The sequence below is a fragment of the Anomaloglossus baeobatrachus genome, chromosome 5 (assembly GCF_048569485.1).
Source record: "Anomaloglossus baeobatrachus isolate aAnoBae1 chromosome 5, aAnoBae1.hap1, whole genome shotgun sequence".
NCBI classification, from domain to species: Eukaryota; Metazoa; Chordata; class Amphibia; order Anura; family Aromobatidae; genus Anomaloglossus; species Anomaloglossus baeobatrachus.
The window spans coordinates 241,061,658-241,079,069 of record NC_134357.1 but is presented as its reverse complement, the minus strand read 5'-3'; the positions used below and the strand labels follow the sequence as shown (position 1 = coordinate 241,079,069).

Here is a 17,412-nt window from a genome sequence, read left to right as displayed (position 1 = left end):
TGCAGTTTTTTTGCTTTAAAAGCAGGATCCGCTTTTGCAGCAAAAAAAAACGTTCATGACGCATGTTACAAAAACGTAGTGTGAAAGCAGCCTAATCCACAGTCCGAAACTGGACATGCCCTATCAATATTTTCCCTGACATCATTTGGCCGATGCCCCCATACACATTAAAGAGCTGAGACATTCAATGGTGAGTAATATAGGGACACAACCTGAGAGATGAAGTCTTCAGCAGTGAGTAAGATAGGAGCATGTCCAGAGAGGTGAAGAATTCAGTAATGAATAAGATTGGGACATGTCCATGAGAGGGAGGGGATTCATCGATGAGTAAGATGGGGACACGTCCTGAAAGGTGAGGGATTCGGTTATTAGTAAGGCGTAAGATACACGTCCAGAGAGGTGAGGGATTCAGTGATGAGTAAGATGAGGACACGTCTAGAGAGGTGAGGGATTCAGTGATGAGTAAGATGAGGACACGTCTAGAGAGGTGAGGGATTCAGTGATGAGTAAGATGAGGACACGTCCAGAGAGGTGAGGGATTCAGTGATGAGTAACATGAGGACACGTCCAGAGAGGTGAGGGATTCAGTGATGAGTAAGATGAGGACACGTCCAGAGAGGTGAGGGATTTGATGATAACATTAAATGTATCTCTATTAATAAAACAGAAATAGGCTTTATATTTATCAAACTACTGTACGATAAGTTTGTTATACAACTTGATATAAGAATTGACCCCGTAATATTTTCTTGTCTATTTTACATTTAGGGTTATATTTTTACAAAAAAGACATTTGATAAACCTGAGACATCTGGTAATCGCTCAGGAAGATGGAGCAGGACAGAAAGCTACATCGCAGTGTCCCCACCTCATTTGATGACACAGGAGAAAGATGAGCAGAAGATTTTACAGCTTACCAACAAGATTGTACATCTCCTAACCGGAGAGGTGAGCACTGCTTGGAGATTATACTGTAACAAGGACAGCTTCTGAATAATGCCTCACCTCAGTTTCACCAGGTGAGGTGCCCACCAATTCAGACACACAAGAAAGTGTTGAGAGAATGAGGGACACATACTGGTGTCAGTGGGATGACAAGATGTCTGGCATCACTTTCACAAGTATCTGTGTCCTCATGACATAGGTACAGTTGGTAGCTGCCCTGCCACTTAGGCTGCTTTCACACCTCCGGTTTCTGCAATGCGGCACACTCCGGCACTTTGCAGGAAAATCGCAACCGTTTTTTTTTGCTGCCGGTTCCGTTTTTTCTGCATAGACTTTTAATTAGTGCCGCATTGTGCCGCAAGGCCTTGCGTTCCATCCGGTTTTTGCCGCATGCGGCAGATTTAGCCAATGCGGCGGCCGGATGGAACGTTGCCTAGCACGTTTTTTCGTGCGGAAAAAAAAACCCGCATCGCGCCGCATTCGGCCGATGCGGCACATTTTTCAATGCATGCCTATGGCGGCCGGATGCGGCGCGATGCCGCAAAAACCGCATCTGGCCGCCGCATGCGTTTTTTGCCACTGCGCATGCTCAGTAGCATGCCGCAAGCGGCAAAAAACCGGACGGGCCGCATGGGAAAAACTTATTGAAAGGATGCGGTGTTTTCACCGCATCCGTTGCATAGCTTGCACATCCGGATTGAGCCGCAGAGCTCAAGCCGGATGTGTGAAAGCAGCCTTACTCAGGTAAGCCTGCTGCAGGTTGTCAGAATGTAGAGAAAAGTGGAGTGCACACACCTTGCCTTGTGGAGGTGCCACTCAAAGGATTTGGGAGTTGCAGCATACATGAGCAATATTCACTGCATACTGTTTTCAAGCAAAAAGTGAAGAATTTATTAAAGTCAATGGTACATTATTTTTTTGTAACATTTTTTTTTTAGTTTTTAATAACAATAACAGATCAATAATCATATCTCTCAATACAATATGGTTATGTTAATCTCCAAAATTACAGATAGTAAATCTCCTCAAATCCCAACCCCCCTCCCGAGTCAATGGTACATTTTAGTAGAAATGCAGTTTGTCTTGACTGTGACTAATAGTAGTGACGTTTTGATTCTCCTAATCTTTATCAAACTGCACTGTAGAGGAGCAAGCATGTGGTGCTGTAGGGTGCTTGGTGTCACCATCTGTAGCTCATGAATATTTCTCGTATGCTGGATATTGTCAGGCAGAATGCAGATGATGGAGGGGTCGCTTGCATCGGGCTGCTGTCTAGAGGCAGAAAAAGATGTGACTACTCGTTTTGTTGTTGCAAACGGCATGGGAGAATAGTAAGGGGTGGGGCAATTACCATTCTATGGGGGGGCCACGATTAATATGTAGATGCACAGATTATTGCACGGTTTCTACACAGAGGAGCAATATTTCTTTAGGGAGGCACAATTGAGCATGGTTACTGTATTATGGCACACACAGGGCAGAGTTTTGACCAATACTAAAATGGATTGTTTGCACATAAAGGCCAAAATATAAAATGTTGTGACTGTAAAAATTGCAAAACCTTTACTTATAACAAAAGAAAGTGTTAAAAATACATCACATACTGAGGAAGCAGCAAACAGAGGACGTATCAAAAAATATGACCTGAAGGTAAAACCGGAATATTATATGAACAACACACAATGTAGCCAACAAATGGACATCTGAATAAACCCCCTTACCAATCAATGCATAGAATGCTGACAGCCCTAAATGGCCATCGGGAATCTGCACAACGAAGGAGCGGACAATCCGTTACTGACCATGTAATCCAAATAGAATAATCTCACCAATGGAGTCCTCTCCTCCTGGAATGCCACCAACCCAATATCTGTTTCGGTACAGTCATCGTCTTTGGACACGAAGGGTACATTCTAAAGCAGAAAGGGGGCGATTATTACTATCTAGGGCACTATTAATGGTTTCACCACTATGGAATTTGTGAACATTTAGGGAAAAAAATGGGAGGCTGCTAAAAAATCAACTGCCCAAAGATGTCTGTGTGTTTTATTCTGCAAAGGTGTGTCTTGGATGGAGGAAGAATTTTATGTGTACTGTATTAACGTATAGGGCACAGTTAGACGGCCATATAACATGGATGGTGATCGAATTGTAATGCTAGGACTAGCTGATGGCTCTCCTGACCGAAGTATGACAGCATGTATTTCTATGCAACTCTCACGCTCTGGTCAGGAGAGCCGCCAACCAGTCCGAGTATTAGCTGAAGTTAGAATACTTCAAAGTTCATCAGCAATTTCTCAGTTTTCCAACAAAATTATTTTTTTTTTTTAGAGACAACATCACATTTGAAGTGACTTTGAGAGGCCTAGGTGACTGAAAATACCCAAAACTGACAGCTTTCTAAAAACTACAGCCCTCAAAGTACTCAAAATCACACCCAAGCGGTTTTATAACCCTTTGCTTTAGTTCCTGTGAAACACTCAATGTGAAAGGAAAAAAAGAAAATTTAACTTTTTCCCACAAAAATGTTACTTCAGCCCCAAATTTAGCATTTTCACAAGGGTAACAAAAAAAATGCACCATACAATGTGTTGTGCAATTTCTCCTGTGTACACAGATACTTCATATGTGGTGGAAATCAACTGTTTGGGTGTACAGCGGGGCTCGGAAGGGAAGGAGCGCCATTTGACTTTTTGAACCCAAAAATAAGTTTAAATCATTAACGGATGTCTTGTCGCGTTTGGAGAGTCCCTGATGTGCCTTAATAGTGGCTCTCCTCTACAAGTGACCCCACTTAGGAAACTAGACCCTCTCAAGTAGTTTGTCTAGACATTTGTACTTTGAACCCCCAGGTGCTTCACAGAATTTTATGTTGAGCCGTAAAAATGAAAAAATACATTTTTAGCCACAAAAATGTTGCTTTAACTCCACATTTTTCAAATTCACTTGGGTAAAAGGAGATAATGGACCATACAATTTGTTGTGCAATTTTTCCTGAGTACGCCAATACCTGTTGTTATGTGACTAAAATCTACTTTTGAGGCACAGTACAATGCGAACAAGGAAAGGACCGCCATTTTTTATTTCAGATTTAGTTGGAATGGTTTGCGGATCCATGCCACATTAGCAGAGCCACCAAGGTGCCAGAACAGCAAAAAACCCCCACAGGTGACCTGATTTCCAATCTTCACAAGGGAAATAAGTGAAAAAGGACCCATAATGTGTTACACATTTTCTCCTGAACATGTTAATACCCCCACATGTGACTATATAGTACTGTTTGGCCGCACCACAGGGCTCGGGAGGGGAGCCGCGCCATTTGATTATTGTAGCACAGATTTTCCTAGAATAGTTTGTGGACTCCATTTGCAGAGCCCTATATGCCAGAACAGAGGAAATGTCCTCAAGTGACCAAATTTTGGAAATTACACCCTTCTGGGAGTTCATCCACTGGTCTAGTGCCAGTTGAATGCAGTCAAACATAGTGAATGTTGCAGAATTAAAAATTGCAAATAAGGCCTTGTCGTGTCCTGTATATTGCAGTGGCCATACATTGTGCCCAGCTCATGCTTTGGGAAACCTGCGTCCCATAAATTAAGTGGCCTCTCCGCACTACAACAATGCCAAACATGTGGATGCTAACTGTGGTTTAGACACATTGTGGTGCTCAGAAGAGAGGGGAGCATTTGCGAGCACACAATTTGCTGGATTTCTATTTTGAGGTGAGGTAGCCATAGCGTTTTTTGAAAGCCTTTGTGTTACAAGTAATGTGGAAGCTTCCTATACTTCCGTTAACAGATGACGGCCCTTAGTGGGGACTTGTGTTTTTTGTGGGTTGAGTTGAATGCTATTTGGTGGCAATTTTGGTACAGAACATTTTGAATCAGTTCACATTTTTCTTGTAAGCGCTCAGCATAGAGCACATCGGGGTTTCCATCTGGATCTTTGAAATATGTGATTCAGTTGAAACACCCGACAAATCCATTCATTATAATGAGGCAGCAGAGTTTGCAGGAGACCGCAGCTGCCCGTGCCCACAATCTGGGTTTGGAGCACTGCGGACTTTCGCTCTGTTTTCCCCGCAAATAACACTTGTGTTTCCGCAAGCATAAATTGACATGCTGCGGCTCGGTGAAGCCGCACCGCATGTGAGTTTACGCTGCAGAGACGAGATGCTTACTGGGCATGGGATTTCTATATATCCCATCCACTGTGCTTGTACTGTGCAACGCAGAGTTCCTGATCATGGGCACGCAGCCTTACATGTATTCCTCAGTATAAGCACTCAGTGTAGCGTGCAGGATAAATATCAGCCGTGGCGTACTGAGACCTTTGGGAGACTGAACAAATCAACAGCAGTTGAAGAATCGGCTTTATGTATTTATTACACCGTACACCATGCGGTATAAATGATTAGGCGCCTTTTATTCTTCCGGTCAGTGCGGTTACAGTGATACCAGGTTTATATAACTTTTTTTAGGTTTGGCTACTATCATGCTAAAACGCTTTTTAACAAAATAAAGGTTTTTTTGTATCACTGAGTGTTAAAGGCTATAGTCATGTGAGAGCTTGTGTTGTTTTTTTTTCTATTGGTACCATTTTGGGCCACATAATATGTTATGTTTTGTTCGCTTTCTATTCTGCTTTTTGTCAGATAGAAGAATGAAGAAACAGCAGTTCAGGAATTTTTTTTTTTTTTTGCGCCGTTCACCGTTTCGTAAACGTGATAAGACTGCTTTATTCTTTGGGTCAGTATGATTACAGCGATACCACTTTTTTATAGTTGTTTTTTGTTTTTTTATGTGTTGCTGCTTTTAACCATAAAAACTATTTTATAGAAAAAAAGTTTTTACATTGCTGTATTCTGAGAGCTATAGTTTTTTTTTTTTTTTTTTTTTTTTTTTTTTTTTTTTTTTTTTAGCTGACAGCTGTATGGCGGCATGTTTTTTGCGGGACAGGATGAGGTTTTCAGCGGTACCATTTTTATTTATGTATGTCTTTTGTCTTTTTTATTGCATGTTAGTCCACTGTTTTTGTCAGCTGTATGATTAAGAAGGCAGTTTTTGCTACTTTTTTTATTTATTTATTTATTTTGTTTTACAATGTTCACTTCAGTGGTTAACTAGTATGACAGTTTTATAGATCAAGTTGTCGCCATGGCGATGATCGGGTCCTTGTGATGACGTCATGGCGGCACTGATCAGAGAGGAGTGGGAGCGCAATCCCTCTCCCAATCCCCTAAGTGAAGCGATCGATATTGCATTTAGGGGGTTAAACAGCCAGGCACTGCTCGGTCACCATCCCGGGCTGTGAGAGCTGGGGCTCGGCTTTTGGGAAAGCCTCATATCGATGTTTGAACGATCGTCAGGGCATACTAATGTCCTTGGCCGGGAACGGCTTCCCTTCCAAGACTCCCTGGTGCGGTGGCAATCGGGGAAATATAAGGTGTTAATGACAGCTGTGATTTGTCAAAAAAAAAAATCACAGCAGTCATCAAACCCTATGTTGGTAAAGGGTTGGGGTCTATGAGATCCCCTGCATTATTAATTGTGTAAGTAAAAAGAAAAAGCCTTTAATTATTTAAAAAAAAAAAAAAAAACACCTTTTCTGCAATTTATTAACTGCCAAAACACCACTGCAGGTCTGACGCAATCCATAGCACTTTGTCACATGACGATCCCGGCTGTGCTAGATCTGAGGTCCCAATGGGCGTTTACATTAGAAAATGCTACTAAGCACTGTGGCGTCAGGGACACCGGGATGGAGCCGCAGCTGTGAGAGCACTGAGGTCACAGCTGGCAGTTCCCACTTAACCCCAGCTGTGATCTCAATGAACTCTGTGAAGTTCCCTCAGGTGAACTCATTTGGTGTAGAAATCTGCATCTCTTGGCAGAAAAATGCACCAAAAATGTGTTTTTGACTCATTTTCTGCCAGGAGATACAGAATTGGTGCAGAAATGTGTGCAACCAAATAGTCAATGTGTGCACATAGCCTAAAGGGTGCTTTACACGCTGCGACATAGCTAGCGATTGCTAGCGATGTCGCGAGCGATAGCACCCGCCCCCGTCGTACGTGCGACATGTGGTGATCGCTGCCGTAGTGAACAATATCGCTACAGCAGCGTCACACGCACATAACTATTCAGTGATGTCGCTATGGCCGCCGAACAATCCCTCCTTCAAGGGGGAGATGCGTTCGGCATCACAGCGGCGTCCCTAAACGGCCGCCCAATAGAAGAGGAGGGGAGGAGCTGAGCGGCGGGAACATACCACCCACCTCCTTCCTTCCTCCTTTCCGGTGGACGCAGGTAGGATGATGTTCGTCGTTCCTGCGGTGTCACACATAGAGATGTGTGATGCCGCAGGAACAACGAACAACCAGCAGCATGCACCACCAACGATATTATGAAAAGGAGCGACGTGTCAACGATCAACTATTTTTGCCGTTTTTGCGATCGTTGATCGTCGCTCCTAACTGTCGCACGCTGCGATGTCGCTAACGACGCCGGATGTGCGTCAAAAACACCGTGACCCCGACGATATATCGTTAGCGATGTCGCAGCGTATAAAGCACCCTTAATACGATATTGAGTTCAATGAGTTCACTTGTAGTGAGTTCACCTGAGGTCACAGCTGGGGTAGAGTGAGAATTTCATACAAAACCCCGAAAATGGGCTACCCAAAATTGCTGGTACCTTTCCAAAATTTTGGGTGAACATTGTTTCAAGCATGTGGTGCTTGTTCAAACTCACCTGTGCCAAGTAACAGGTGTGAGCAACATCAAAATCATATTTGAAACCAGATAAAAAAAAGGGGAGAAGTTGATTTAATATTTTCATTGTTTGTCTGTGTGTGCCACACTAAGCATGGATAACAGAGAGAGGAGAAGAGTGCTGTCTGGATACTTGAGAACCAAAATTGTTGAAAAATATCAAAAGCCTTAAGGGTGCTTTACACGCTGCGACATCGCTAACTATATATCGTTGGGGTCACGGTGTTGTGACGCACATCCGGCGTCGATGGCGACATCGCAGCGTGTGACAGCTAGGAGCGACGATCAACGATCGCAAAAACGGCAAAAATTGTTGATCGTTGACACATCGCTCCTTTTCATAATATCGTTGGTGGTGCATTCCGCTGGTTGTTCGTCGTTCCTGTGGCATCGCACATCGCTGTGTGTGACACGCCAGGAACGACGAACATCATCCTACCTGTGTCCACCGGAAAGTTCTGGCCGCTCAGCTCCTCCCCTCCTCTTCTATTGGGTGGCCGTTTAGTGACGCCACTGTGACTCCGAACGCACCTTCCCCTTGAAGGAGGGTTTGTTCGGCAGCCACAGCGACGTCGCTGAAGAGGTATGTGCGTGTGACGCTGCCGTAGCAATATTGTTTGCTACGGCAGCGATCACCACATGTCGCGCGTACGACGGGGGCGGGTGCTCTCGCTCGCAACATCGCTAGCGATGTTGCAGCGTGTAAAGCACTCTTTAAGGTTACAAGTCCAACTCTAAAGATCTTGTTGTTCCTTTGTCCACAGTGCGCGACATAATCAAGCAGTTTACAACCCATTGCACTGTAGCTAATATCCTTTGAATTAGAACACAGCAAAAAATTGATGAAAGGTTGCAACTTAGGATAGTCCGGATGGTGGATAAGCAGCCCCAATCAATTTCCAAAGAAATTTAAACTGTCCTGCAGGCTCCGGGTGAATCAGTGTTAGCTCGAACTATCCAGCCACATTTAAATGAAATGAAAGGCCTATGGCAGGAGACCCAGGAGGACCACACTGCTGACACGGACATAAAGCTAGACTGCAGTTGGTCAAAATGTACGCGAGTAATCCAAAATACTTCTGGGAAAGCATCTTGTAAACAGATGAGACCAAGATAGAGCTTTTTGAAAAAGCTCATCATTTTACTGTTAAGCATAAACGGAATGAGGCCAACAAACAAAAGAACACAGTACATGTAGTCAAATATGGTGGGGGTTCAAAGATATTTTGGGCTTGTTTTTCTGCCCCTGGGTGCCATAACAGTGTGCAAGGCATCACAAAATTTGAAGATTACCAAATTATTTTGATTGCAGTGTAGTACACAGTGTCAGAAAGCTGGGTTTGTATCCTAGGTCATGTGTTTTCCAGCGGGACAATGACCCCAAACATACTTCAAGAAGTGCTCAGAAATGGATGGAGAGTTCTGAACTGGCCACCCATGAGTTTTGCTCTAATTCCCATTGAACAGCTGTGGAGAGATCTATAAATCGCTGTTGGGAGGAGGCAGCCTTCAAATATGAGAGACCTGGAGCAGTCTGCAAAAGAAGAGAGGAACAAAGTTCCAGTTGAGAGGTGATGGTTATAGGAAGCAATTGATTGCAGTTATTTATTCCAAAGGGTGTGCAACCAAATATTAAGTTGAGAGGGCCAATGATTTTGCCCAGTCCTTTTATTGGAGTTTTGTGTGAAATTATGCCCAATTTTCTTCTTATTTGTTTATATCTAACCTAATATGCAATAATATTTAGAGCTGTGTTACAATTTATAGACCATTAACTAATCGATATGTTGTCTTTGGCTTCGTGGCCACGATCAGGGTTTGCAGCATTTTGGATGCATGTTTTCGCTGCATCCAAAACGCTGCAATGTACAATACAAGCACAGTGGATGGTTCTAGAAATCTCATGCCCACTGTGCTTGTTTTTCCCACAACAAATACTGACCTGTTGCGCGCCTCCCCAAAGCCGCAGCATGTCAATTCTTTGTTGCGGAGACCCAAACGTTCTCCACAGGGGGAACACAGCTGAGGATGGGCACTTCCCTTTCTAACAAAAGGGAGGTAGGGGAGTACCCTATTTTTTTGTATGCCCTGTTTGCCAGATTACATAATAACCACCCTGTGATTACAGTATTATTGTCTGTGTCCAATTCCTAAATACATTGTAATATTTTCACCTAGGTTTGGGAGTATTTAGAAGGACACCGGAATCTGTACATGGACATCGTAGTAAATGACCCATCCCTCACACCACAGGGTAAGAGTTGTCTCATTACTGGTTACGATAGCTATCTTAATTCTCTGGCCAGTACATAAAGGAGATAGATAGATAGATAGATAGATATGTTAACCTCTTTATGACCTATGACATATTTACGTCATGGGTCATGTTTTCTGCTTTGATGCAGACTCGCATGCCGAGCCCACAGCTTTCTCTGCACATGTTGGCTGATCTGATGGGGGAAAAAAAAAGCAAGCCACGTGGGGTACCTCTTATTTTGATAAACAGCCAAGATAAGCACATGGCTGGGGGCTGCAGCCTGTAGCTGTATGCATTCTCTATGCTGAGTGAGTATCACAATATGGGAGGACCCTACGCAATTTTTTTTTTTTAATTTATTTTTTACAGCTATATAGACACAGTGTCTCTGAAAGCATTTAGACACTCTGTCACACAGGGTGGGGGCGTGTCTGACTGCAACCAGTGCCAGTGGGTGGGGGAAGCAGTGCATATGTATGAGGTTAATGAGCAGCCACAGAAGTAGTATGAGCAGCTCAGAAGCAGTGTACAGCTGTGCGAGAGACACTGGAACTGCATGGCGCCCGCTTCCACCCCCCCTCCTTTTTATTTTTTTATTTCTTTATTTTTTTCCTTTTATTTATTTACTTTTTTTAATACCAGAGTTGCAGGATTCTGATCATTACCTGGAGTTCCCGGGGAACTCCGGGGCCGGTACTTGATACTTTTGAACTTGCGCGGATCTGAACTTTTAAACTCCAGATCCACCCATCACTACTAGGAAGTCATAGTTTCTGCTGTAGAAAGCAATGATGATGCACTGCTCTGCACAGCACAAGTAATCAGATGACTGCAGCTTGAAGTCTCCTAAGGAGACTAGAAAATATAACAAAAAGTAAAGGGGAAAAAAAGTTTTTAAAAATTTGAAGAAAAATAAATGTCCAAATCACCCCCCTTTTTGCCCCATTGAAACTAAAACAATAAAAAAATACATATTTTGGTATCTCTGTGTTCACAATATAAAATCAATGTAATCAGTAACCGGCATAGCGGGAAAAAATTCAGAACACCAGAATTATGTTTTCTTGGCCGCCACAACCTTGTGATAAAATACAATAAGAGGCAATCGAAAAGTTGTAGTTACCCAAATATACTATTTGTAAAAATGTTAGCTCAGGGTGCAAAAAAATAAGCCATTGCTTAGCCTAAAAAAAAAGAAAAGAAAAAAAAGCGTTACAGACCTTGGAAAATGGCAAAATGTCACCAAAAGAAAACATTTTTTTTTTAAGAAAACTATACATGTTTGATATCTACAATCCCGTACTGATCTGGGGAATCATATTGCCAGGTCAGTTTTACCATATAGTGAACACTGTAAATAAAAAACCCAAAAAACATTTGTGGAATTGCACTTTGTTTTGCAATTTCACCGCAGTTGGATTTTTTTTTTCCCATTTTACAATACAATATGGTAAAATGAATAGCTCCATTCAAAATTACAACATGTCTCTCAAAAAACAAGCCCTCATATTGCTATACTGATGGAAAAATAAAAAGTTGGCGAAAGTGCAGGAAAAAGCAAACACATCGTCTGGTGTAGGAGTTCAAAACCCTTGTGTATTTATTTTTATTTTTTTGCTACAGCTGGTTCCAATAGGAGATATACACCTGGAAAATGCCCCAAGGACTTTCCAAAGGAAGATCAGGATATCTCACAACACTGTCAGGTATGGAATTGAGATGGCCACTTAAAATCCTCACTTTATCTCAATATGACCATAGTGTTGTTTCTGGATCACTTAGGATGAAGACTTGATTGATATTAAAGTTGAAGTACTAGAGGAAGAAGATGATGATGCATTTGAGAAGAGCGAGGAGCAGTGCAAAGTGGAGACACCTTCTACTACCAGACCATGTGAGTAGTAATTGCTAAACCTCTAAGCTAAGGCCTTGTGCACACGCTGCAGTTTTTTGTTTTTTTTTTTGCATTCTTTATTTTAGAATGTTCAACATATCAGATAAACATCATTTATAGCAATATTCTTTTTATATATACATAGCAGAAAAAGTAGGGGAAAAGAAAAAAGGGAGAATTAACAGGGTAGGAATAGGGGAGTGGAAAGGAGGGAGGGGTTAAGGTGATGTAGAGAGGGTATAGGGACAGAAGGAAGGAATACAGTCCTGACAAGCAAATGTGCATTTTTAGAAAATAAATAATAATGAACTTATATGATATAAATGTGCAATATAACTTTCCACATATCACCAGCAATATTAAAGGTGCGGGTTTTTTTTACTAATTTTTTATGCATTTTTTTCAAAATCTGCACCAAAATCTGCATGCCTCTCCTGAAGCAGCAAAGTCTATGAGGTTTCTGAAGTGCTGTGCCAACGTTACTTTTTTTTTTTTCCTTGCAGATTTTGATGCAGAAAAAATCTGCAGCATGTCGATTGTTGGGGCTAATTTCCTGCGTTTTTTTTTTTTTTTTTTGCCCTTCCAGCCATTGACTTCACTAAAGAAACACACGGGGAAAAAAAAACGCACGCAAACGGATGTGTTTCTGGATGCGTTTTTCTGCCAGAAGGTGCAGATTTTAAATGATTTCTGCAGCGTGTGCATATACCTGAATGGTATACCACATGTTTGTGGCCTTTTTTCCTTGTCATAAGATTTCATTCAGATGTCTGTTTTCATGTATATATTCTATCTGTGTTTATCAATACACACACATTCTAGTTTATGAAGCTGTTTATAGCTTTGAGCTTTTGCAGACTGAATGTCAACAAAAAATAAGACCAGAGACATGTCTGTTTTTTATCCAAATCATTTATCAAACTCCCCAATGACGTACTATATGTCTGTTGCATTAAAGGGAATCTGTCACTTTTTGGTACTGAGAGCAGTATAATGTAGTAGCAGAGACCCTGATTCCAGCGATGTCACTTCCTGAACTGTTTGCTGTCAAATTGATAAAATAACTTTTCTCTGCTGGTGATCTAGTATTTAAATGTAGAGCAGGGTTATAACGAGCTCATGGAGCTGCTGGACTACCTGCAGCACGCCAAGTAGTCCTCAAATGGTAATCTACTGCTGATTAAACAGTGATAGCTCAATAAGTGACAAACAGCTGGAATCAGGGTTTCTGTCTCTACGTTATGCTGCAGAAGTGTTTTAGAGTTTGGAGCTGAACTCATTAAGTAGCTTATGACACTTAATTTTGAGAATCTTTTCAGTGCTGTGTGCCACCTTGCACCTCACGAAAAGTGGTACGCCAATCATGAACTGGATTAACAGCATTGGCGAACTTGATGAACAGGCGTTTTTTTTTTTGTTTTTTTTTATCTACCATGTTCACTATATGGTAAAAATGGCTTGGCCATATGATTCCCCAGGTCAGTACAAGTTTGTAGATACCAAAAACATATACGTTTATTTCTATCTAAATGGTGAAAAAATTCAGAATTTTGTAAACAAAAAATTGTGCTTTTGTCACCATTTTCCGAGACCCATGCTGTTCTCATTTTTCAGGATCTGAGGCTCAGTGATGGCTTATTTTTTTTGTCTTGAGCTGACATTTTTAATTATAGGAAAAAAGTCCATCGCAGTTAAAATCATCAGTATTTATTTGTAGAATCCAATAAAAGCCATATAGTATAAAGCGGTCAGCAAAATATGGAACACGAGTAAGACTGTGTCGAAACGCGTAGTTCTGTGGGGTCTCTATATCTGTATCCCTTGTATATTTTGCTGACCGCTTTATACTATATGGCTTTTATTGGATTCTACAAATAAATACTGATGATTTTAAAGTCTACATCCTGAGGACTGCGCTGGACTTTTTTCCTATATCGTACATTTGGCTGCCAAGCTTTCCCTGCGCTCGGTCCACACAGACAGCGGTGAACAGCAACTCGGTGAGCTGAACTTTTTTCTTTATCTTTGGACATTTTTAATTATACCATTTTTGGGTAGATGTGATGTTTTGATCTAATGTTATTGCATTTTATTGCAATGTTGCGGCGACCCAAAAAATGTAATTCTGGAGTTTTGATTTTATTTTTCGCTACTCCCTTTACCGATCAGATTAATTGATTTTATATTTTGATGGATCTGGCATTTCTGAACATAGCGATACCAAATGTGTGTTTTTAGGTTTTGTTTTTTTGTGGTTTTATTTATTTATTTTTATCGTTTTCAGTGGGACAAAAGGGAGTTAATTTGAACTTTTTTGGCTTTTTCCTTTTTTTTTTTAAAAAAACTTTTTTTTTCTTTTACATATTTTTTAATGGATTTTACTAGTCCTCTTAGGGGACTTTATGCTTTTAGTATCCGATCACTTCAGCATTGCTCTGATTAGCAAAATTATTGATCTCCTGTGAATGCAGGCAATCTGCCAGCAATACCATGAAGTGAGTCATAGCGGTGACAAGGGTCATAAACTGACCTCGCTCTGTCATGACAACCCATTGTCGTGCTGGGATCGCTTCACAGGGCTACCGATGATTGCAAGGAACAGTGTGATCTCCACCGGAGCACCTTAGATCACGCTGTCAAGAGTTTGACAGCACAACCTAAGGGGTTAACAGGCGCAGGTATATCTCTGATCCACCCTCGTTTGTTAAGGTACCGTCACACTTAGCGACGCTCCAGCGATCCCACCAACGATCTGACCTGGCTGGGATCGCTAGAGCGTCGCTACATGGTCGCTGGTGAGCTGTCAATCAGGCAGATCTCCACAGCAATCACAGATCAGCGACCCGTGTAACGACGCTGTGCTTCATAACCATGGTACACATCAGGTTACTAAGCAAAGCGCTTTGCTTATAGTTACCGAGGTGTACCTTGGCTACGTGTGCAGGGACCCGGCTTCTAGAAGCTGCGGACGCTGGTACCCAAGGTAAATATTGGGTAACCAAGCAAAGCCTTTGCTTGGTTACCCGATGTGTACCTTGGTTACCAGCGTCCGCAGAAGCCGACTCCCTGCACATTCAGATCATTGTTCTCTCACTGTCAAACACAGCGATGTGTACTTCACAACGGGAGAGCAACGACCAAAAAATGGTCCAGGATATTCAGCAACGACCGGCGACCTCACAGCAGGGGCCAGGTTGTTGCTGGATGTCACGCACAGCAACATCGCTAGCAAGATCGCTGTTGCGTCACAAAAACCGTGACTCAGCAGCGATGTCTCTTAGTGAGACGTGGCCTTTAGCTGCACGTGTTGGCTAATCAAATAAGCCAATAGGTGCGGGGAAAGACGTGGGCTCAACGTGTGAGCCCACATCAAAGGTAGGAAAGTGACCTAGGTTGTAGATATACACATCCTAGGTTGCTAAAGGATTAAAGTGTTTAATTTCCTGGCATATACACTTTGATGAATCAGGACCTGTGGGTCTGTGAAACACTGCAAATAGCACATGCCTGCCATACTAGTGGCAACATAATGCTATGCATTATTTGCTGACTGGTACGAGAAGTTTTTCTTTTGCATACAAGAAAAAGTGATGAATCACTACTGGTAAAAAAAAGAGACTGACCAAACACTGATGAATATCTTAGACTTTTGTATACTATATAGTGCTGTTCCACACTGAAAGCTTGTATTATATTTTGTAGGTGATGGAAATAATAGAAGAATTGTTGCAGAAGAAGATCCAATTATATCTGTTATTTGTGATATGAAAGAAAAACAAATTGCGGTGGTTAAGGAAAATCAGGTTCCTTGTGAAGCAGATGTACTATGTGATAGCTCTGGCCACAGAGATGGATCCGATGCGACGAATATTGATGCACAGTGCACATCTCATACATGCAGTGACTTGTTCCCATGTTTTGATTGTTTTACTAAAAATTCAAGTCTAATTCCACAAGAGACCATTGACTTGAGTAAAACCCCATTTTTATGCTCTGCTTGTGGAAAATCTTTTACCAAGAAATCAAATCTGGTTCGTCATCAGATCATTCATACAGGCGAAAAGCCATTCCCTTGCCCGGAGTGTGGAAAGCGCTTCAAAACAAAGAGTGATCTGGTCAAGCATAAGAAAACGCACACTGGAGAGAGACCATTTTCATGCATTGAATGTGGCAAATGTTTCTCTGGGAAATCTAACCTTTTCTATCATCAGCTAATCCACACAGGGGAGAAGCCATTTCCATGTTCTGAGTGCGGCAAATGCTTTACACGTAAGCAGCAGCTCCTTGTTCACCAAAGGACACACACAGGGGAGAAACCATTCCCATGTTTGGAATGTGGGAGATGTTTCAGTAATAAATGCGATCTAGTTTTCCATGAGAAGACTCACACTGGAGAAAGACCATTTTCCTGTTCCAAATGTGGGAAAAGTTTTATTCGTAAGTTTCGGCTCGTTCATCACCAAAAAACTTGTAGACATCAAGAGACTTAACTGTGCAGCTAGGGAACACATGTTAATAAAAATCACAGTGATCCCTCAAGTTGAAGCTAGTCTCAATGTCTTTACTGTAATGGATCATTCACCAAGGAGCTTTGGAGCGTGAAAATGACTGCATTCAATACACATGAGGTGCTAAATTATATGGGGAATATGGAATCGACAGTGGTACTAAGCTTTAAAGATAAATTAAGAGACAAATTTGAGAATGGTATATACCCAGATTAAAAGAAGCGAGATAGTACTGTTTGAGAAATAATTTTTATTAGAATATGTTAAAATACAGACAGAGTAAAATGATCAGCATCGGTGTCTACTAAGATAGGGTCGTGAGCTACCATATATTAGGTAAGTATAATATAGAATAATTAGAATATACAAGACATATCGTTAAGCATGGGAAAGTTAATAAATAGAAAGTTTACATATATACCGTTATAGGGTCTGTACTCAAATCATTATAAAGTACATACAATTTAGCAGCAAAAAAAAATGACTCTAAAGTGTTGTGTATGTAGTTGTGGGGTCTGTATTAACATCACCCTTAAATATCAGCATTCAAACAGTGGCTAAATATATCCACGAGTAAGAGTAGTGGTAGTGGTAGTAGTAGGTTGTAGGTTAGTTGTGGTTGTAGGTTAGTTGTTGTTTATAACAGTCACTGCTGTTCAACTGCCTTACAATATAAAAATGATCAATATAATAATGCACTATACATTATTTAAGCAATGTTTATCAATGCCAAATCCATATTATATTAACCCCGTAACATTGATGTGTGCTGGATATAAGATAACCTTAAAGGGGTTGTCTTGAGACATTACATAAATGTGTATTAAATACATAAATTCTGTAAATAATTTTCCACAAGTGACTAAACTGGTTGTAATTAAGGAAGCTGCGAGAAAAATAGCTCCGTAAAGGAGCTGTTCGATCTTCTGAATCGTTACAGCTTGCGGTAATAGTGGGTGGTCATGTGCCCTGCAAGAATACAATTTGCATACATGCGGTCACTTTGACTAGTGTTATACACATTCCTCACTTACAC

General features: G+C 41.5%; 1 protein-coding gene across 1 annotated transcript; it reads left to right on the top strand.

The window, feature by feature from the left end:
- Window positions 1–251: 251 nt before the first annotated feature.
- Window positions 252–17,201, top strand: LOC142312715 (uncharacterized). Its single transcript, XM_075351704.1, has 6 exons — window positions 252–275; window positions 769–948; window positions 9,896–9,971; window positions 11,598–11,680; window positions 11,757–11,868; window positions 15,571–17,201. Exons 1-6 carry the CDS (start codon window positions 252–254, stop codon window positions 16,356–16,358), a joined length of 1,263 nt encoding a protein of 420 aa, XP_075207819.1. The 3' UTR covers window positions 16,359–17,201.
- The last annotated feature ends 211 nt before the right edge of the window (window positions 17,202–17,412 follow it).

Coding starts and splice junctions, on each gene's coding strand:
- LOC142312715 (XM_075351704.1), top strand. CDS start 252: ATGTCCAGAGAGGTGAAGAATTCA. Junction 276..768: donor CCAGAGAGGTGAAGAATTCA/GTAATGAATAAG, acceptor TTTTACATTTAG/GGTTATATTTTTACAAAAAA. Junction 11,869..15,570: donor ACCTTCTACTACCAGACCAT/GTGAGTAGTAAT, acceptor TATATTTTGTAG/GTGATGGAAATAATAGAAGA.